This window comes from Strix uralensis, chromosome 15 (assembly GCF_047716275.1).
Source record: "Strix uralensis isolate ZFMK-TIS-50842 chromosome 15, bStrUra1, whole genome shotgun sequence".
Classification (NCBI taxonomy): Eukaryota; Metazoa; Chordata; class Aves; order Strigiformes; family Strigidae; genus Strix; species Strix uralensis.
The window spans coordinates 21,477,938-21,501,078 of record NC_133986.1 but is presented as its reverse complement, the minus strand read 5'-3'; the positions used below and the strand labels follow the sequence as shown (position 1 = coordinate 21,501,078).

The window sequence follows — 23,141 nt, the reverse complement described above, 5'->3', positions numbered from 1 at the left end:
AACATAGCAAAAGACAAATGGCTCTCTTGGAGGGTGGCAATCATTACAGTCGTGCTTATTCCAATCACATCAAAGATGGGGAGCCCACCAGCAATTGTTATCTGTGACTACGTACACAGAACTGGCAACAGTGCAGACAGAAGTTACTGGCGTCAGCATCAAAGAAGGAATGATGTCCTATACATACACACGCTCCGCTCCAAATGTTTAACTGAATACCACATACCTGACAAGTCACAGCTTTCGATGCGCTTCAGATCTGCATCCACCCAGAAAAGCTTTCCAAGTTTGTTGTCAATCACCAGCGCCACTGGTCGGATCAACCCCGTTGTAAAAAGCACTTCTCTCTCTGTGCCATCAAGGGCTGCACGCTCAATCTTGGGAGCTCGCTCTTGCATGTTGGTGAAGTACATGTACCTGAGAACAAAGACAAGAGCTGCTTAACCGAGAGCTTCAGAAGGGAGGCAACTCACCTCTGCACACAGGCTCTGCGTTGTAAGTGGGAATGGTTCACACAGGGGTGACTGCAGGGACTGTTGCTCCCGGCAGCAAAGATCCAGATCTGACAGTTGCAGAACCCCAAACATTTGCTAACCGGCATATCAAGAGAGAGCCTGAAATTAATAGCACTCGTCCTTTATACACCAGGCCAGAAAATGCCTCAGCACTCCGCACCGCTCCGCTGGCAGCACTGTTCCTGCAGTGGAGGTAGGGGTTGTAAGAGGCTAGCACAGACTTCCTGCAACTATCCCTGGGTAAAGCTGTCCCCATCTGTGACTCAAAGCCCTGCAGCTCTTTCTGACAAAAAACATTAACCATCACCTCCTCTCCTTCTGGGTTGCCTTCCTTCTCAGCAAGTACAAGTTCCTACCAAACTTGAGAGGAGCAAAGATCACAGAAGGAAGAACAACTGAGGGTGGCATGTTCCTGATGCTTTAGTTCCAAGAATTCTTTATATCTGCCTAAGCCAGTTCAGCTGCAAACAGAAGCAGTCTCTGCCCTCCCCCTGCATAGGGAAAAAATGGCTTGTGCACCCACATGAGGAACTGAGAACTCCCTCAAGGAAAAGTCCACTATTTTTTCAGTGGTGGATAACACAGGCAAACTCCCTAATACAGTAGGATACATTGGTGTGTAGTCTTTTGGGACGGCACAAGGAGGAGAGGCAGCAGTCAGAACACGCAGCCAAGAGGAGAGGTGGAGGGAAGGATTTCTGGAGTTAAGGCAAAGGGAGCTCAGTACACAGATCACTCGTTCAGCTCTCCCAGGCAGTCAAGAGTCCTCAGCATAGTCTCTTTCCTCCTTTAATTTAAAACAGATTTATATTTAAATCATTTGAAAACCTGACTAGAAAAGTTGAGAGTTTTAGAGATCAACAAACCCAAACTCCCATTTTAATGGAGAAAGCGGATAAGCTTTTATAAATACAAACTATGTCCAAGCAACTTAATCCAGTAAGATTAGAATCTTTCCTCTAAACCCCCTCTCCCCACCCCAGCTTTTGAACTGTGCAGAGTACACTGAGTATTGCATAAAATACCAATCCTATAAATGCTCTAGATAGTCTCTGGGCACTTCTGTATCCACAGTTACAAAATATTGTTATTCAATGTATGTCAAGCACATGGTAAGCCATTCAGTAGCAAACTGGGATTTGAGCATCTAACATATTAGAGAGCACAGTAAAGGAGCTTCTTTGACTTCTAAGAATGAAGCTACTAACCGTGTGAAGTGGAGATGGGGTTTGCTGAATCTAACCAAAGGGCTTTGCAGCAAAACAATGTATTTTCTTCCTGTGCGAAATCACTCTAGTGCATCCTACCTGGTTTAATTCATTTCAGAAGTTTTTGGGATACACATCAAGGCAGAACTAACTTAAAAATTTATAGAATTTAAGGGATTGGTTTGTTTGTTTGTTTAACTTTATACTATCACCAGGAACAGTTGTATCTTATCAGAGATTCCTTTTTCCTCCTGGAAACATTTGTTTTACGATGACCATTTACGAACCAGATGCCCAGCTGATACAAACACAGTGTAAACTCTCCCGTTTTTGCTATTAGATGGTGGGGCTGTGCACTCCTGCAGCGAAGAGGATAAGGTGGTTTTGCTTTGCTGTCCCCACCTGGGTTAGTTCCTCACTGTAACCAACCCCACAGCTGTGTGAACACCTAACTCGGCACACCAGAGGAGGCAGCAAAGGAGAGGACAGGAGGAGAAAGCTTGATACCTTCAAAAGCCAGAATCAGACAGGCAGTCACCTACATCCTCACCAAATAAATATGCAAAAATTCTCCCTTTTAAAATACAGATGCAACACAAGAGTCACCCACACAGCTGACATCCATCCCACGGGTGCTCTGTGCAAGGGACAGGACGGAATCTCACCCTCGCTCTGCATTCACGACAATGGCCCTGGGCCTGTCGTGGTCTCCTCGCAGCACCATCCCAATCGACTCGCCGTTCAGCCTGTGCACGTTGACTGAATTTGTGGCCTCACAGGTCCAGTACAAGGTATGGCTGTATATATCGATGCTGAGGTCATGGGGCTGCTTCTCTGGGTTCTGGCTTTGGTTTGGAGTACTCATGACAGTGAAAGGCTGCAAAAGAACATATGGGAAACAATTTCTAGTAATTATTCTGATTATTGAGCGAAGAACACTGCACAGAAAGCACAGTTTACCTACATGACAGTCCAGAAAAACCTTAAACCACCCACAAGGAAACAACAAATACACGAAATGCAATAAAGCTTAACAAGAAAAGATTTGAATCAAACTGCGGATTAGAGGAAAAACATCTGGACAAAATCTGTAAGATTATGCAAAACTCCCCAGAAAGTCGTTGCGGGGCCTCCTATAAGTAGAATTAATTAGCAGGAGATGGAAGAAAACAATAGTGCATGGTTATGCATGGAACAATCTTGAATAAAACAATGCAAGAAACAAGGCAGCCTTCTGGCCAGACCTGCACTGCTATAGTCAGCTGAACAAATCTCTATCTCTTGCCAAAGTCTTCTTACTTTATTATTCCTAGTGTAGTAGATATTGATTTCCTTTAAGTCCTGACTTCTCTTAAAAACTAAAAACTTTTAATGAAACTTGGTTCTGTTTGCTTACATGTCAAGTGGCTGCAGCTCTGCCTCACATCCATACTAACAGTATCACCTTGCGTTCATCCTCATGTGTTTATGATGGACCTCACAAAACCTGACATTACTGCCAAGTTCCTGGAATCGTTACCCTCAACCCCTCCCAATTTAACTAATATACTATTTACTACACTTTTCATCTCTATGTTGAATACTAACATAGACTTCAGTACTTTATTTCTGTGAAGAGCACTAGAGCATATAAAAAAATCCCTAAAGGAAAATAATATTTCTGTTGTTTGTTTAACATTACACTGGCTCCACAAGTGCCATTGGATAGTAATACTGCTGGCAGGACTCCCAACATCAAATTAGCCTTCAAAGGTGACTGCTTCTGGTGACACGATAATGGTGAGGGGAAAGTGGTGGCTTCCTTAAGTGTCCTAATGCGGCGCTCCCAGGCCAGACACAAGAACGGTACCAGAAAAAGTTCATACTGTTCAAGAAAGCTGAAGACACCATTTCATGCTAAGTCAAAGGAATTACCCAACACAGCATTACTTGTGAAAGTTATATTTTCACAATTTGGTTTTAAGCCTCCATGTTCTGCATAAACAGGCTTTTTTCTTTTTATATAGAGCTTTATCCCTATTTTGTCCTGACAGTGTGCCTAGAAATAAAAAGAAATAATTTCCTGAAATCAAAGGTTACATTACCCAGGTATGAAATTCATATGCATCATCTGCAAACAGCACGATTTAGCAAAATTAAGTAAATATAGTTAGTGAAAATTGGAAAGTCAAAATTTGCAGGGGATCTGCATCTTCAAAGCTGTGTGACCAAGGCAGAGGAAAACACAGAGCAAAGGACTCTCCACTGCAATTTGCACCTAGCAAGTACCAAAGAGAAGCTAGACTACAACAATTAGCACCTAGTATAATCCCAAAAAGCAAGAGCAAAACTTCTTCAAAATTCATCCACAACCCAGCTAGCTGCTCATCCCAACATACCTCCTCCCAGTCTTGAAATGTCCAAAAAATAAAATTGTCATCTCTTCCTTTAAAGGAAACTGTAAAACCTCTGAGTCCCTAAATGTGTGAAGGGACCGGTCCATTTCCATTGATACCGTGTCATATTTCCATTATCAGTATTTCCATTGATACCGTGTCATGTTGTTTAGATACAACTGCCCAAGAATTAGGAAAACGGAACATGCCCCTTCTGCATTTTGTTTTATATTCTTATTCAAACCACAGTTTTTAAAGAATCTGTTAACTTGACCTGGGAGTTAAGCTGTGTTAGCACATGACACTGCCCGGGAGAACAGTCCTCTTCTTTCCACTGTTGTGTGAATAACTAGTGCAAAAGAATAATGTCCCCAACTCAGTAAAACAATTAAGCATGTGGATGAGCCTATCCCTATCTGTCACAGCAATCAACTCTGCATTCACTCAGGGTTTAACTACAGCTTGGCCAGCTGAGAGTTTTCTTTTTGAGAGAGCTTTACAATGATGACAATATTATCACACAATTGGTGTGCACAACACTGATTTTAGAATGCAATTTATCTGCCCTGAGTATAAATAATGAGTCTGCCTTACGTCAGTGCCCATCCTTACCTAAAGATTGCAACTCAAGGCTTAAAGTTTCAGGTACATATGATGTACTATATCCTATTACACTTCTTTTGTATGAATTAAAACCGCCGATCCTAAAAGCCTTCAGTATTTTTCACATATAAATAGAACATACATGAATAAGTGCTGGCAAGAGTAAAGTTCACACCAATGATTCCTTGGTGCAGGGGGCAGAAGGGGCAAGTCAAGCATAAAGTACAAAAAGACCAACACAAAACTATATCCACCATGTAAACTTGCCTGAGTGCCATCATCTTTGGCTCTTTTTATAATGTTCTGACGTCCATCCACCCAGTAGATCAATTTATCTAAGGGATCATAATCAATAGCCTTGACATTCCTTAGGCCATGCATAGGCAGGATGATATCTGGACTTTGCTGATCGTCTGGTATCATCCGGCTGATGGCAGATTTCTGGCTAAACAACAGGAAGCTGGCAGGGGCTGCAACAAGCCAAAACAGCGTAAGAAAATGCAAGTCACACAGTCAAAAATACACCCACGCAGGAGACAAAGAATATTTAGGACAAAATCCCAGAGGGACAATTGTATTCACAATGAAAACTAAGGTAATTCATAACTGGAGGTTTTTGCTATTAAGTTGAAAATGTTTCTTTGTGTACTTCTGGAGGATAAATGTGCACACCCTCACCCAGAAAGAATTTCCTTTTCATATTATAAAATAACTAAGTTCCCCATGTGGAATTTAAGTAACACCAGTGACAATGGACAATACACAGTCACAGGTTTTCCTGTATCATCACAGAACCATTTAGGTTCGAAAAGACCTCTAAGATCATTGGGCAAAACCATTACGCACTGCCAAGTCCACCACTAAACCATGTCCTTAAGTGCCACATCTACAGGGGCGGTGACGCAACCACTTCCCTGGGCAGCCTGTTCCAGTGCTTGACAACCCTTTTGGTGAAGAAATTTTTCCTAATATCCAACCTAACCCTCCCCTGGTGCAACCTGAGGCCGTTTCCTCTTGTCCTATCACTTGTTACTTGAGAGAAGAGACCAACACCCAGCTCTCTGCACCCTCCTTTCAGGGAGTTGTAAAGGGCCATGAGGTCTCCCCTGAGCCTCCTTTTCTCCAGGCTAACCCCCCCCAGATCCCTCAGCCGCTCCTCATTGACTTGTTCTCTAGACCCTTCACCACCTTCGCTGCCCTTCTTTGGACATGCTCCAGCACCTCAATGTCTTTCTTGTAGTGAGGGCCCCAAAACTAAACACAGTATTGGAGGTGTGGCCTCACCAGGGACAAGTACAAAGGGACCATCACTCCCCTGGCCCTACTGGCCACACTATTGCTGATACAAACCAGGATGCCATTGGCCTTCTTGGCCACCTGGGCACACTGCCAGCTCTCATTCAGCCAGCTGTTGACCAACACCCCCAGGTCCTTTCCACCAGGCAGTTTTCCAGCCACTCTGCCCCAAGCCTGCAGCGTTGCAGGGGTTGTTGTGACCCAAGTGCAGCACCTGGCACTGAGCCTTGTTGAACCTCACAGAGTTGGCCTCGGCCCATCGCTCCAGCCTGCCCAGACCCCTCTGTGGAGCCTTCCCACCCTCCAGCAGATCAACACTCCCGCCCAGCTTGGAGTCATCTGCAAACTTGCTGAGGGAGCACTTGATCCCCTCGTCCAGATCTTTGATAAAGATATTAAACAGAACTGGCCCCAGTGCTGAGCCCTGGGGGACACCACTCATGACCAGCCGCCAACTGGATTTAACTCCATTCACCACAGCTCTTTGGGCCCGGCCATCGGCCAGATTTTTACCCAGCGAAGAGTACGTCCCTCCAAGCCATGAGCAGCCAGTTTCTCCAGCAGAATGCTGTGGGAAATGGTGTCAAAGGCTTTACTAAAATTCAAGTAAACAACATCCACAGCCTTTCCATTGTCCGCTAAGCAGGTCATCTTGTCATAGAAGGAGATCAGGTTAGTCAAGTAGGACCTACCCTTCATAAACCTATCCTTTCATCCAGTTAAAATTTCTTTATACGCTACTGAGCCAGGATGCCCAAAGGTTTGTTGGTTTATTTTTTGTAAGTCAACAGTCCACTTCCTATTTATCTGCTATTTTTACTAGAAACTTAAATTCTTACTGGACAATCAGTGAACTGGCAGGCCCATAGTATCACACGCAGGGAGAAAACAAACATATGAATTTCAAGTGCATATGCACGTTGCACAGACTACTTAGGAGGCTGTTTTACTGAATGCTATTTTTGCTGCCTTTATTAAACACTTAACAGAAAAAGATGGTTTTTGTTTAGAATTTCTCTTCCACCCGCCTAACGCTTAGGTAAGGACAGGGAAAGCTTCAATCACACAGCTGCATCACCTAGAACGCACTTCTAGTAAAACAAGAAAGACCAGATTTGACAGTGCTGTTATTTATAAGATTTGAAATACAAATCTTGAGCCCTAATTCATGTCACAAAAATGGATATAAAACTCCATACTTTGCCCTCATATTTAAAGATCACCTTTAAAGCCAGAACCTTTGAAATGGACTTGTGATATCCCTTCTCTTTTTATACTGAAAGGGATCACAAGCACCTGGGAGCCACAAGCACTGAAGAATATAGTAGCAAACAAAAAGGCTTACAACTACAGTTCCTGCTGTTGGGATCCAAGGTATAATGAGCAGCACAGCCACACCTAAATCCATTTGGTATGGCGAGGCACAAGTGACCACAGTGGCCGTTATTTTGCACACAATCATTCAAGCCATCCTGACGTGAAGAATGGAACACCAGTATATCCATCACAAAATCCAGGTGGCCCTGAATAAGTGTCCTGTTCTTCCCACTGGTCTTGTCTGCTCTTTCTATGCTGTGAAGATTCCAGTCTGTCCAGTAGATGTAGTCACTGTATTGGGTTAAGCCAAATGGATGAGGTAGATCATCTGCTATGATTTCTCGTTCTTGTCCTGGAAAAATAAGGATAATCAACTAAAGGACAGTTCCCAAGTCATGAAACGAAGAGTGTGGTTGACATCAAGAAAAAGTTTTTTCTTCCCTTTTTAAAATAAAACCTCATTTCTGAAGTCAGCATCACGGGATTCATTATTAAGCAGTATCTGCTCAAGACGTAAACTAAACACTTGCATTCAAAAACCTTATCCTGACACCCTCCTGCCTATAGAGCAATTTGAAACTGTGACAGTGTATTGTCATTTAAATAAATATTACTCTATATGTCTCATGGTTATCATCCCAAATAGATAATGGAAAACATGTTCAAGAATACTATCAGCTCCAGGAAATCACGTAGGCCAATAAAAATGCAATTAATATGCACAAACACAACAACATATAATAAACTTGAGATTCACAGAGAAACAGCTATGAGAAATTGTGTTGTTTCACTCAAGAAACACAAATCTTTTGCAGTGCAATTTAACATACAGCTACCCCCAGAGATTAGGAAACCATTTGTTTGGCAGAAATCCAATACTCCCACACTCAGTGGCTCAGTTAGCAACATTCACAACAGATTTAACACCTTCTAGAGCATTAAATGGCCTCTGCCAGAGATGCCCTACTAAAGTAGATAAAAGTCTTACTGCAAATCACCTTCCCAAATATTTTCAAGCATAAACCTCTATGAATCTCTGGCACTTTACATCAAATGAAGACGTAGCCTTCATCAGCATCATCTCCTCCTGCCTCAAACAAACGTCCAATGTTACGATTCTACAGAACACCTCATTTTTCTTCCCCTGGCCTACCTTTCATGATGCCCTCTCCCTTTTGGTCAAGACTGGAGAAGGAATGAAAACCCCCAAAACTAGAACATGAAGCCATTTCCCTATAAACCACCAGAACTAAATATAGAGGCAACCTTCCCAATTGCTTTTAGGCATCTCAAGCGTCCAAGTTAGGGGCACAGGTATCCTGCACACTTCTTAGAGCAATTCTGGTCCACAGTGATGAATTCAGGGATAGGCTCTTCTGAAGGAAGAAGGTAAGTTGTCTAATTGAATTTTTATAGTTGGTAGGTGGAGGAGAATCACCCAAAAAAGTGAATTTTTTCTGCTGGGTAATGTTTATAATGCCCAAGACTAAGCTGGGACAGCACTCATCCATCAACTTAAGAGTGCTTTATTCATTGCTGGCGGGGTACACATTTCTACCAGCACCACTCATTCAGATCTCTCCTGGCAAGGAGACTGTCACTGCATAACATAGGCCAAGTCTAGTAACATTTCCTTAACCGATGAGCCCACTTGCTGTAAGTCTACCTGAGTCTTTAAATTCTGCTAACTAAAACGACATCATACAACATTGTTAGCTTCAGAAGCTTCATCCTTCTACTTTCTCACCACAAATAAATGTTAACAGTAGGTTCAGCTTTAGAACCCGTTTAATTTACCACAGATTATTTCAATATTGTGTTTCTTCTCAATGCCACAATCAGTTTCCAGTTCAAGCTTGCCTCTGGCCATTTTGTTTCTCTAAGTGTAATGCAGAAGCTTAGTGAGAGCTTTGATAGATCATGCACTCTGGATGGAAAAAACCTAACTCTAGATAAAGAAACAATCTTACTGCAATTTTTGAACAGTAACATCCATTCAGCAGTTGTCATCCCAAAGCAACACATGCAAGAAATGCAAAATCAGTGATAGCCTTGGAATCCAAAACTGCATCTGTTTTCCTGAGTTTAGTAGATTCTCTATACTCTGAAGATACACCCCCACAGCAACACCTTAAAGAAAAAAAATCTTACTCTAGTGGTAGCTTTTCACAGGTTTAAAAAAAAAAAAAAAAGTTGCAGGGAAATTATACATATCAATCACAGCATTGCTGTAACAATCCTGTATGAGTTTGCTTAAATACTGTATGTTCTGCCACATAAACTTTGATTTTTACATTGGAATCCCAGAGGCATTAATTCCCATCTCACAAAGGCCTCTCCTTGGAAATGGAAGAGGGATACGACGTCAGGTCAGGAACTTCTGGATTCCACTTCTGATCCTATCACTGATTCACTGTGTGGCATTTGGAAACTTATATAAACTCTTCTCAAAAAGGAATTCATAACTGCCTCAGCTAAAATCTTGAAGACCATCTAGTGTTTACAAAATAGCTGGACAATACAAAACCACTATGTCAGCTGCAGGAAACAAAACTCTCTTCTTTTATCCCCTTAGTTACCGTGTCAGTATCAATGTGAAAGTTCAGTAAATCTTAGCACACCCCTTGTATGTATAAACAAAATTCCAATGGAAGGTATGAAAATGTGTGAAGTTGTGTACAGAACACGTCATGATACACTGCAGAAGTAGCTGCACAACCTTTCAGACTGCAGGAAATGCAAGCAGGGTTTTGGGTTTGATTTTGAACTAATACAACTAGTCTGAAGCAGGAAACAGAGATAATACTCAACAGAAAATTAGCGTCCAGACTGAAAAGTCAGGGATGGTTTATAGTGAACCTATAAGTTGTCCTCACTTTGAGAAACTCAGAGGTCACCTCTGCTTTGATAAAACACTGGCAGTTTCATATCAATACAGAGAAATGATATCCTATTTCACCATCATTATAAGTCATCATACAGTTCTCTATTTAGGAAGCTTTTATCTCCTTAAACATTTAACTCTCCATTTATTCTCATAAGAAAAATATACACACAGATTTAATATCCATTATATTATTCCAATTTCTTATTATTCAATTGCTTTACTATGGCCAGTGCATATTTCTGTACTCACTGGTGTAACAGAACACTACATTACCTAGCATATTTGATGACTCAATCATGCTTGTGTCTAAGTCTGTCCAATATAGCCTTTGGTCCACATAATCAATAGTGAGGTCATTGGCACGACCCACTTTATCCACCAAAGTGATACTATTTGTTCCGTCCATATACGCTCGAACAATCCTAGGTTTGCCTCCCCATTCAGTCCAGTACATGTATCTGCAATGAGAAGTGAACAAAAAGAGCAGATCAGCTAGGTAAGACTGTGTTTAGCTGCATGCTTTGATTTTTCTATATTTTCAGTTCTTTTTAAAAAAAAAAAAAAAGGAATAACCCATGTGGTTATGTGCAGTATTACAGTACTTCTTTTTTAGACAAAGGCAGAAAAATATGATTGACAATTTTTATTTTTCATTCTAATTTCACTGGTTGTGGAAGGTTTATCATCTTTTCAAAGACCCTGAAGAAATGGAGCTATATAAACTGCCAATTAACTTGTCATGTGCAGGAATACGCACACAAAGCTTTGAAAACAACACTGTCCCTTACCCTTTGGTAGGATCAAGAGCCAGAGACCTTGGGTTGTCCAAGTCCTTCCAGACAAGGACCTGCCTATACTGTCCATCCAGGCGGGCTACTTCGATGCGATTGGTTCCAGTATCTGCCCAGTACAGGTTCTTTCCCATCCAGTCTACAGCCATTCCCTCAGGATAATCTAGCCCAAACTCAATCACATGTTCAACAGAACTCCCGTTCATGAAAGCACGGCTTATGGTCTGGAAAACAAAATTGTGTACAAATATTACAGCGTTTATGGATACCCCACTGAAATAAAACGGAATAATTATGAAGTTTAGTTTACAAAAAGAAATTAGTAAAAAAAAAAAAAAAATCAGCCGGTATTACAATTTTAAAAATAAATTTCTGTTGTCAAAAAGATACAGCAATTCACAGCATAGAGACCTGAATTTGCAGAAAGCTAGTGGTTTCTGATGACCAATCCATCTTAAAAGGATATGATTTTAAGAAAGCACTAAGTACCTGCAGATTCCTCCTTGCCCCTTCTCCCTCTATTTGCACACAAAAAGGATTTTTAAAAAAAGTTACTTAATTTGCTGTAATCTTTTAAGCCTCAGAAACACATCTCAATTCAGAGAAATCCGAATTAAACTGTTTCTCATGATCAGTCACCCGCAGCAAGTTTGCTGATCCCATCTACATTTTAGTTATGCACACTCAACACACCAAGTCACAGGGTAAGGACTCTGTCCATATAAATAAGCCACTCCTAGCAAGGGGCACTGAAACATCCACCAGGTAAATCACTGGTAACTTCCAGGATCAATGTGCAATTGTCCACCCTTGTTAGCAACACTAAGCAATCGTTCTACATGCCTGCTAATATTTCAGCTATTAATTCTTAATAATTTGATAAATGAAGGTATCAGGGTAAGAGACATTTTTTTAAAGGTAAATGTCAAAACCAGGAATCATGTGGTATATTTTTACAGGTATAACCCACATCTCAGAAAAAAGCATGATCCCTTTTTGAAAATGAGTCCTCACATAACCAGAGGCAGGAGGAGATCGTGGGAGTGGTGCTCACCAAAGGAAAGGGAGGTGACTACGGGCTATGACGTTACCCTACCTGCTGCTGAGCTGAAGGAGGTGGGGACAGAAGGGGAATGAAAACCCCGACGTGCTGAAACATATGCTGATACGTATGTGAAAATACAGCATGCTGGAGAATTCAGGAGGCCACGAACAAGTGAAATGTTTTCCAGTTCTGCACAGAGCGAGACTGGGACCTACGCACTGACACACTGTATTTTCCACTACGAATGGTTAAGGACGACCATAGCTCCAGCTCTCCACGTGCTTGCGCAAGATTTATTTAGTAACTGTGTCTGCAGTATGCTAATTTATTGCATTGGCACTGTTCCTGAAGGAAAAGTATCCACACCACAAGCAGCACTGTTAACGCTGAAGCACAACCCTCATTAGTCTTCAGAGAGAGGCCATGGAAACTGCACGTGCCCTGCAGTCACTAGAAGTGAGCTTTTCCCCATTAGGGCTTAAGCACACTGGCAAGGAAACTTTGATTGCTCTTGGAAAACCTATTAAAGGGCTAAACAGAGGAATTCAGTTCCAGTGAAGTGAATCTGTCATTTTCTACCATTACTTAATTCACTTCAAAAAGCAAAGTAACGCCGATGAACAGCCCAGCACGCACTTTAGCATGCACCTGGATGTGACCCAAACATGTCACAAGAAATGTCAAACTCCTGGGGAACACACTGACATAGAACTGGGGGCAGGGGGGCGCTTAACGCAGTGTGGAGGGGACTGGACAAGTTCCCTGGCCTTTTCTGTGCCAAGCTGGAGGCACAGACTAACAGCAATCAATCCAAAGTTCACTTGTCAGATGTTAATATTGAATAAGATTGCCTTCCGAGTCAAAACTGGAAGAGGATAGAAAGCTTGGGGGATTGTCAAGCTCGATGTTTAAACTACTCTACTCTGTGACATGAAAACAGCTTTTCTACAATAGATACATATATGGATGCAACACATGGAGCATCCAAGATTTAGGCATTCGGTATGAGCAGACACCACTTTCGATTTTTATCTGAAGCAGGAAGATGCCTGTCACCCAACTGTGCATTCAACAATGCAACTGTCTTCATCTCCAAGAGTCTCCTTGGATGCAATTCAATGACAACATTAGCAACTGCAGGACAGATCATGTAACAGAGACCTTTGTTAGATCAAAGTAACTGCTCTGTGGCTTTATATTCAGGGAATTCACACGTCAGTAATACCTTCAAACTAACATCAGTCCAATAGATTCTGTTATCAGAGACATCAAAATCCAGAGCAGATGCTTCCTTGACTCCAGTAAGAGGAATAGCAACATCATTATTATTGGTTTCAAGGGAAATCCTATGAATTGCTGCTCTGCTTGTGAAAACTAAGAAGGCTTCGGGAATGATGCAAGTCTTCATGTCACTCAACAGCTCAAGGCCAATGGGACAGGCACACCTGGTCTCCTGGGGTGTAAAGAAACACAGATGGCTGCAGCCTCCGTTGTTCTCTGCACATGAATTAGTTCCTTAAAAAAAACCAAACAAAACAGATATTGGTGCATTGTGGAGGGAGGGGGAAAGGGGAGGGGGGGAAGGCTGAGCGAATATGCAGCGCAATTATAATTTTTCAAAAGAAGTTAATGCTGTGGGTTGTCAATAAGGAAATTCTAAAAAACAAGCCCAACATTCAAAGCTGTTTCTTTCCTTCTACTCAAGGATTAGGAAGCTAGTCCTATCCCTCCTGTAGTACAAATAACAGCTACAATCATATCCTTCTAGTTTCCCCAAAGATTAAATCCCTTTACTGAAGGCAGGTAATTACATCCATGTTCAGCTTGGTTATTTTTGGCCAAGTACCTCATCTTTGTATCTCTTCGAAACTACCAATTTTACAAATGTTCAATGATACAAAACAGTGAGAAAAGAGATGGATAAGTGCAGTTATTTCCCAGCCATTTAATTTAAAGCAGAGAAGATTCATTAGCAGAAGCAGTTCCAACAAGATCACCACAGTCTCACACTTATTTTTTTTGTGTGAACAACCATGACCAGATGGGGAGGGAATACGGAGGGGAAAAGTAAGGACCAAAAGATAAATGAGTGCCTTTCTCCATCTGCTGGACCCAAGGATTTAGGTATTTAAAGACTGTTGCCTCAAAAAAAAAAAAAAATCTCAAGCAGGTTTCTTTCAATTTTCCCTTTTTAGGGCATACACGTTTCAGACTGATGCTGTAACTTGCAGCTTGAGGACTTGATTATCCTTCAAGTAGAGGTTCCTGAGAGGCTGGAAATCCATGTACTGGCAGGGTATAATTTGACAACCTACTTTATGTGATTCTGTTGCAACTATTCTCAGTAATTTTAATAGCTGACCAAGAAATCCGTTTACTGCCGTGCCCAGACTCCAGTGTTGCAGGTCGCAGACAGATCTGTGGTGAACATGCATTTCTCAGGAGTTACTGCTGAAGCCAGGAGGCTCTGTGGCATGCTCCTCTGCAGAATGCTAGCAGGTGACCGAAAACACTGGCTGCATCTTTCAGCAGACGCAGTGGAAGAACACCGAGCTCCAGCTGCTGATCCCATGTTAAGGGCAAAATTTAACTGTGAAGATTTAAGTATGATTTAGGTGTTAAAGTTAATATTTAAATGCCAAGTGCTTTGAGGCAACATTGTAATGGCTACTGACTCTGTCTATGCCACCTGATATAGGAAAAAGCGTTCTGTTAACTGAACATTACTGGGACTTTGTGGAAGAAAAAGAGCAACAGAAAATGGGAGTGATTCTGTGAGCACCAGAAGTAATGATTCCCATAGACTGGAGGCAGGAATAAAATTCTCCTCACAAAAATTCAAAGAGTGTACCGGAAGCCATGGAAGACTTACGTCAAATGTCACTAAAAACTGGAAGCCCATACTTCTGTTGCAACACTGTATTTTCCCAACTTTACAAATAATAGGTGCAGTTTTCCTTTAAAATGATTCAAACATATGAGACCACAGTTATTCTCATTACAAGCAATCAACAGTTGCTTAATGAAGCAAGCCCATCTAGAAACTACTAGAGACCCATCCTATCATCGCTCATGCTTACCAAATACTTTGGTAACACTTGTTGCTTTAAGGCCCATTAAATCTGGAAGCTGATCAATAATAATGTCTCTGCTAGCCTTTATCTTGTGAACTCTTTCAATGCTTCGTCTCTGCCAGTCAGTCCAGTAGATGTAATCTCCCAGCAGTGTGAACCCAAATATATGTGGAAGCTTATCTTCTAGGAGGGTTTTCCTCATTGTTCCATCAACATTTATGACCTGTGGGATGCACGAGAAAAAAGGAAAAAAATAATCTTCTCTAACGCTGGTACAATTAAAATGGCAGTATCAATCATATTTTGACAACTCCTCTATTTTTTATGCAGGAACCTCCTGAAATTCAGAGCATGGTTCTTTCAAAAGAATGTACCTCTAGGTTTCTTGAAAAGAGAAATATATTGGAATGACAAGACTGAGGTGGCTTCTCCATTTAAAAACCTAAGCAACATAAATTTAACTTGCACCAGTTCAAAACCTGCAAGGACCACTGCAAAGGGAGTGGTTTTTGGGATGGGATTGAGGTTTAGAAGATTCTTAATCTCTATTCATGTCTTGGTCTCACTACTGAACTCTCTCCTCAGAAACAAGGGACTGCTGGGGTGACCTTCGGCCCTCACTCATGGGGAACAAGAGGTCATCAGAATTCTTCTGGGCCACAAGACCATGTAGAATCTGCACTTTCTGAGATTTCATTTTTTTTACCATAAAAGAATTAAGTTTTCCTCACTCTTGAGATAAGAAAGATCTTTAAAATGTGGAATAAGTATTGACTTATATAAATTTGTATTCCTAAAAGTGCAGAGAAAGCAAAATAGTACTGGAGAGGGGATAAGCCCCACAGATACATAGACACCATTGGTTGATGATTTCATAGCCAATTACGACAACGATCTCGAGCTACCCCACTTTGCTTGGCGTAAGGAAAGAAATTCATATAGTTTGACCCTGATCAATAATTATCGGGCAAGATAGGAATTAAAATGTCCACATACAATTCCCCATGCCACACGCTTAAAGTCTCCTCCATCTACTACACAAACTGCAATAATCTTTTCCATCATCCAGACATGTCTTATCCACGGCAAAGAGTCTATATAAGACCCAGGTAAAATACTTGTTACAAATCCCCAGATTCCTTCCCATACTACTTCGTTCAACTGGTAGCTGCAATGCAACTACAGTATTTTTAAGGTGCTACTTGAAAATTTACACTGTGAGCAGCACCAAGTTCAGTATCATTAAAATCAAAATAACCACAACTTAAGACAATTTCTTTTCCAACGTGATTCAATCAAACTTCCATTTGTTGCTAGAAATGCCTCACAGGTGGACAACTGCTGTGCTTTAATTTAGGCTACCACAGCTTGTGATTGAGGCTTTAAATAGTCTCCTCTTTACTATCATTTGAAAATTATTTGCTTATTCAGACTCAGAACACTAAACCTGTACCTTGTAGGTGATTAAGTTGTCTTCACTGTGCAACGTTTCTATTTGCTTGTGATTTAAAGACTGCTATGGTCATTTCAACACTGTATTCCCCTGACTTAAGTTGCTGAGTGTTTAAGCAATATTTATTTCTTATTAAAAACATCTATAACTTAAATGCAATGTAATATTAAACCATTAAATGCCTAACAATATTGTGGGCACTCATAATCAATCCTCAGTTTTACCACAATTTAATACAGATATTGTAAAACAGGCTCTACCCATACATAGTAAGCAGCAGAAGCACCTACAATTTCTTTTTTTAACATGACCAATGACAATCATCACATCTGACTAAATTAGCACGTGAATTTCAGTATGTTCACACAGAGCCATTGTAGATATCCAAATAAATTTAAAAATGAAATATCTCTTTGAAACCTTGTAATACTTGACAAATTTATGAAAACAACATGCATTTCTTCTGTGACACAGTTCATTTGGGCACAACATTTCCCCTTTAGAGAAACACAGATGAGATGTGGTCACCAATTTTACTATATGAATGATGGCACACTGTATTGGGTTTGCATGGCAAGGTTTTGGTAGCAGGGGGGCTACAGGGGCGGCTTCTGTGAGAAGGTGCTAGAAGGTTCCCCCATGTCCAACAGCCAATGTCAGCCAGCTCCAAGACAGACCCATCACTGGCCAAGGCTGAGCCCATCAGTGGTGCTGGTAGTGCCTCTGGGATAACATAAGGAGAGGGGAAAAAACCCAACCCATGGGAGAGCAATTGCAGCCATGTGAATATGAGAGAGCAACAACTCTGCAGACACCCAGGTCAGTGAAGAAGAAGGCGAAGGAGGTGCTCCAGGCGCCAGAGCAGAGATTCTCCTGCAGCCCGTGGTGAGAGGGCAGGCTGTGCCCTGCACCCATGGAGGTTAACGGGGGAGCAGATCTCCACCTGCAGCCATCCTCCACCCCACGCCGGAGCAGGGGGATGCCCGAAGGAGGCTGTGACTCCTTGGGAAGCCCACGCTGGAGCAGGCTGCTGGCAGGAGCTGTGGCCAGGTGGAGAGAGGAGCCCACGCTGGAGCAGGTTTGCTGGCAGGGCTTGTGACCCCGCGGGGGATCCACGCTGGAGCAGCCTGTACCTGAAGGGCTGCACCCTGTGTGTGGAAGGGACCCACGCTGGAGCAGTTGGGGAAGAGCTGCATCCCTGGGGGAACAACCCACGTTGGAGAAGTTCATGGAGCACTGTCTCCTGTGGGAGGGAGCCCACGCTGGAGCAGGGGAAGAGTGTGAGGAGTCCCGCCCTGAGGAGGAAGGAGCGGCAGAGACAAGGGTGATGGACTGACTGCAACCCCCATCCCCTACCCCCTGTGCTGCTGGGGGCGAGGAGGGAGAGAAATCAGGAGCAAAGCTGAGACCAGGAAGAAGGGAGGGGCAGCGAAAGTGTTTTAAGATTTGGTTTTATTTCTCATTAGCCTACTCTGATTTGATTGGCAATAAATTAAATTAATTTCTCTGAGTCTGTTTTACCCATGACTGTAACTGGTGCGTGATCTCCCTGTCCTTATCTCCAGCCATGAGCCTTTTGTTGAATTTTCTCTCCCCTGTCCAGCTGAGGAGGGGAGTGACAGAGCAGCTTTGGTGGGCACCTGGTGTCCAGCCAAGGTCAACCCACCACACACACGGGACACGCACCAGCTCACTAGATCTTCCAGCCACCACTGGCCAAACAGCAGAGGTGAGCAGCGAACTCCTGCATCCTACACTATACACAAAAATCATCACTATACCACAGCCTACCGTGCCACCCCGCAGTGCAGGTGTCTTCAGCCACAGAGGAAAACAACTCCACAAGAACTTTAAGACTATCTAGCAGCTTATGTGAAGTTCAGCACATGCTATAATGTAAACCTCTGGATTCCTTCCAGACAAAAAGCCTCCTGCTGGAGACAGTTAAAAATAGCACTGGCATTCCTGAAAACTAAGTTTCAGGGGAATTTTGTGTCAGCCCATCAACCTACGATTCTTGATGAAGTAGCACAGGCTGAAGATTAATGTTTTTTTATTTTGTTAAGCTGAGTACATTTTTTTTAAAAAAGACTCTATCTGCGGTTAAAAGCCAAATGGTTCTGCAATTATCTCATTACATCATGTCCAGGCAAACCCCAAATGCTCACTTATTTAAAACAGTATCAATCCCACAGGCAATGCTGCGGGTTCAAAAGTTCATCATGCATTCTCAGGTGCTGGAGCCAAACTGGTGCCACAGTAAGTAAACAAGACACCATTTCCTTTACAACAATGCATCAGCAGGATGATGATCAGACTACCACGTTTCCAAGTACTTTTACAGATATGGACAGTAAAAGTATTAATTCAAATACTAGAGCTGCTGCCTAAAATACACCAGACGAACACGGGATCCAAGGATGCAGAAACACACACTATTTAAGGCCATGCACGTCTGTGGATGCTGCAGATGACATGAAGCTGTTGAACTTCATGAGGTTCATGAGGTTCATGAAGTTCAGCAGAGCCAAGTGCAAGGTCCTGCACAGGGGTTGGGGCAACCCCCAGTACCAATACAGGCTGGGGGATGAAGGGATCGAGAGCAGCCCTGTGGAGAAGGACTTGGGGGTACTGGTGGACAAAAAATTGGGCATGAGCTGGCAACATGCAGCCACAGCCCAGAAAGCCAACCGCATCCTGGGCTGCATACGCAGCAGTGTGGCCAGCAGGCTGAGGGGGGGCCGTTCTCACCCTCTACGCTGCTCTGGTGAGCGCCCCCTGCAGTGCTGGGTCCAGCTCTGGGATCCCCAGCACAAGACAGACAATGGATCTGTTGGAGCGGGTCCAGAGGAGGCCACAAAAATGACCAGAGGGCTGGAACGCCTCTGCTGTGAGAAAGGCTGAGAGAGTTGGGGTTGTTCAGCCTGGAGAAGAGAAGGCTCTGGGGAGACGTTGCTACATAATACAGCTATTCAAGCATAACAAAAATGGAGATCTAAAAATGTGGAATCAGAAAGCAATAAAATGCTTAATGCCTTATATTTTGGCTAAGGCAGTGATGGAATAAGTGTTTGCTCTCTCTCTCCCAAACATCCCTCACCCCAGTCCTGTGGGCAGAACACCTGTGAATCCAAGCAGGCTTCCCTCGGATGCAGAAGGGTAGCTGTGACTTTGAGGATTTTTCTGTGCCGGGGGGAATCCAGCCCTCTTAGTGGTAGCTAATTCACGGCAACAGGCAGAAAACACTAACTACCCGTGAGACTATCTTTTAGTAGCAACCAGGACAAAGCTTGACCAGTGAGCTGTCGCATGCAGTTCAAGATAGGTACATATACATGGTCTTTACTTCAAAATTTGCTGCCATCCATCTTCCTAAAGATTCACCTCTACTCTAACATATTAAACCAAACCATGAGAACGCAAAGTAAAAAAATCTACAAACAGGCCTCATAATACGGCCAAAAGCACAACTCCTTTCACTAACATGGCTCAGCTAATAATATACCATATTAACTCATCATTTAATATCAGAAATGGTGTGTAGCCTGCTGACTGCAGCCAAAGGGAAGCTGTTATGGTGCATTCCTTGTCATTTAGCACAAAAAACCCTAGAGTAGGCTTTTTTTCTACTCCCGGTCTTCATCGTCTCTCTATAACTGAGAAATGGATGTCAACTCGGGTCAAACACAGGCACACACTAAAAGACCCTGATTAGTTTTAAGACTTCAGTGACAAATCTCCTAATGAGGCACTGCCAAGCTCAGCTAAAATCTGTTGTGGGCAAAATGAAATCAACATCAAACACCTTAATGAACTGAATTACACAAAAAACACGATAAGGTGACAAGGTGTGATTTTTTTTTTTTTAGATGCTGCTGCAGTGCATGCAAAATGATTTAACAAATATTTCCAAATATAATACTCAAAAGCTCTTGGCTGTTTGAAGAAGATTAAAGTAAAACAATGCAATTAAATTCTGCACATCAGCGTGATTCATGTAGTCAAGTTATATTTCAGGTGCATCTGTGAAAAAAAGACTATTCAGCATACATATGGGATGTCTTTTGACAGAACAACAAAGAGAACTCTGACACCTTGCTCCTAAATTCAATTCATTAAGATAAAACAAAATTTATTCAGCTGCTACAGACAAAGCTGTAGTCAAATGGAAACCAATTCCTGGGCTGAGCTAAATCCCTCTGTTAGCAGGAAGCAGACATAGCAGGTTGGCAATGGCAAAACAACTTGTCTGCCATATTATGAGGAGACCCATGTGGCAGGCTTGTGAGTCTATGACTCTTCTCTTGTGGATCCATTCTTCTTCCTCTGTGGAAGAGGAAAGCTACACTTTCTTTTGCTGTGCAGGTGACAGAACTGGAACAGGTTGCCCAGGGAGGTTGTGGAGTCTCCATCCTTGGAGATATTCAAAAGCTGTCTGGTCACAGTCCTGGGCAACTGTCTTTAGGTGGCCCTGCTTGAGCAGGGGGCTTGGACCAGATGACCTCCAGAGTTCCCTGTCAACCTCAACCAGCCTGTGATTCTGTTAAAGGCTTCTAAAAATTCTCACCAGAAGACCCCAAACAGGCGTCTCAAGTGAACAATGCCCAGTCGTCTTTGGCTGGAGAAAGAACTTGTGAGACAGATCATGTGGGTGGCAGTCAACAGGGAAAGGAAGACAAAGAAAACTGGAGAGAAGTGGAAAACTCCAGAGGGTAAAGAAGCCCGCCCCAAAAAGATAAGAGTGAAGCAGCTGTGAGCAGTCTGTACCACAGTCTATATTCAGCTGAGTATGAGCCATTCGGTAACATTTCCAACCGCTGAAACACAACCACCTTTCATCAATGCTTTGGGATAAAAGTGAACTCTTGTTTTTTTCTGGTCTGAAGGGGCTTAATGCCAGGCATGTACTGGCAGACAATGGCAAGCACACAAGAGAATAACATTAAAACAAACAGTATCAGAACCCATGTATCAAAAAAAGGGGGGGGGGATGGACAGACAACAGACATATCTGGCTGTTTTCCAGAAAAAGAGACTACCTGAGTCTCTTAGCAATCTCTTGCCTCAAACACTTGAGTGAGACTCGAAAATTTAGAAAGCAGTTCCTCATTGTTGTCAATAATTTCTGTTCACCTTGACAGTATTTAGGCTACCTGGTAAAAATACCTCATAAACAAAATTCATCAGGTTTCTATTGTTATTACATTTCATGGATTAATCCTACATGTACTATTGTGGCTCCTCTTTCAGATCATTCTCATTTCAGGTAGGTTTTGACACTGATGTACATTTTTATTATTATTTTCGGAACTCTCATATCACTTAGATGTTAGTGTTGGTTGCCAATTGCAAACTATCAGCACCCACTTACGTTTAGAATAAGCTGTGAACCAAGAGAGCATGAAGAATGAATCTATACAACATCATGAGTGAAACACCCCTACTGAACTGTGGGTAACGATTTTCCATTTGCATACACACAGTGACATACCACACCCTTTTCTTACATATTCTTTTCCTTTCTTTAACAGACATTTCTTCATTTCTCACTGCAGAACATGTAATTTTACCTTGTTGAGGATAGAGCATGACAAGATACTTCTCCATGGCTACACATACGGGTCATATTTTCACTCATAATACAAAAGCCACTTTGAGACGCTCAGTAAAGAGAATTCCAAGGAGGATTACTGAATGTCAGTACTCTTTTTTGGCAGCCTTCCCTCACAAGTACCTTTACAGCCTCCTAAAGCTAAAGCACGGCAGTGATAACAAACCATCCCCACTGCTAGGCTCTATCTCACAGCTGTGGTGGCACCCAGGCCTGTCCTACAGACAGGCAAAACAAAGTAGCTGGTGTGTAATGCCAAAATAAAGACATTGGTAAAAGAGCTCGCACTCCGACTTTTTTTGACAGTCATACACACAAAAAGAAATTCTCAAAAATCTAGCAACGTCGGCTTCTTGATGGGATACTCAAAAACCATTTGTTCCAAATGCAGTAACTCCAGCAAATTTTCTTTACCAATTTGTTGTTTCATATAAATTAAAATCTACACTTTATGAATGCAAGACAGTTAAGTAATGGCTTGTTTAAAAAAACCAACAAACACCCAACCACCTACAAAGATGCCAAATGCAACACAGTATAAATTTACATTACAAAAATAGTTTATAGTGATCTCCCATTTTCTCTGGGAATAATATAAACAAATATATTCTTATCCTTGTGCTCGTCTTATCACCATGTGAAGTGGTTACTTATATGCAGTGTTGATCTGTTCATATTTTTCCATATCAAATCATCACCACACCTGATTTTCTCCTAGGACCTCACAAAACCTTATTAGTTCCAGAGAGAGTATCGCATTTTCAGACAGACTTTTCAAAACACGAGCACATGTAACAAGCTCTAACAGATACTGATCGATGGACAAATTTCTTCTTGTTGGAAAGGTTGTGTTAACATGATCGTGATTTTGAACCCAGTTATATTTTATAAACCTCATCTAGGAGCAGCTAATGTTCTCCATATGAGTTACATCAGCCTGACATTTCCAGAACTTTGTTCTGCTTA

At 42.2% G+C, this 23,141-nt stretch overlaps 1 protein-coding gene across 3 annotated transcripts in view; it reads right to left on the bottom strand.

Moving 5' to 3' along the window:
• LRP5 (LDL receptor related protein 5) overlaps nucleotides 1–23,141 on the bottom strand; it is a 167,138-nt gene that overhangs the window by 28,378 nt on the left and 115,619 nt on the right. For all 3 annotated transcript variants that reach the window (XM_074884798.1, XM_074884799.1, XM_074884800.1), the window contains exons 8-15: nucleotides 15,118–15,334; nucleotides 13,263–13,552; nucleotides 10,990–11,216; nucleotides 10,475–10,659; nucleotides 7,343–7,666; nucleotides 4,969–5,171; nucleotides 2,389–2,600; nucleotides 227–417 (exon numbers count right to left, since the gene is read on the bottom strand). In XM_074884798.1, the coding sequence (XP_074740899.1) occupies nucleotides 227–417; nucleotides 2,389–2,600; nucleotides 4,969–5,171; nucleotides 7,343–7,666; nucleotides 10,475–10,659; nucleotides 10,990–11,216; nucleotides 13,263–13,552; nucleotides 15,118–15,334 (1,849 nt within the window). The remainder of the gene's footprint in view (nucleotides 1–226; nucleotides 418–2,388; nucleotides 2,601–4,968; nucleotides 5,172–7,342; nucleotides 7,667–10,474; nucleotides 10,660–10,989; nucleotides 11,217–13,262; nucleotides 13,553–15,117; nucleotides 15,335–23,141) is intronic.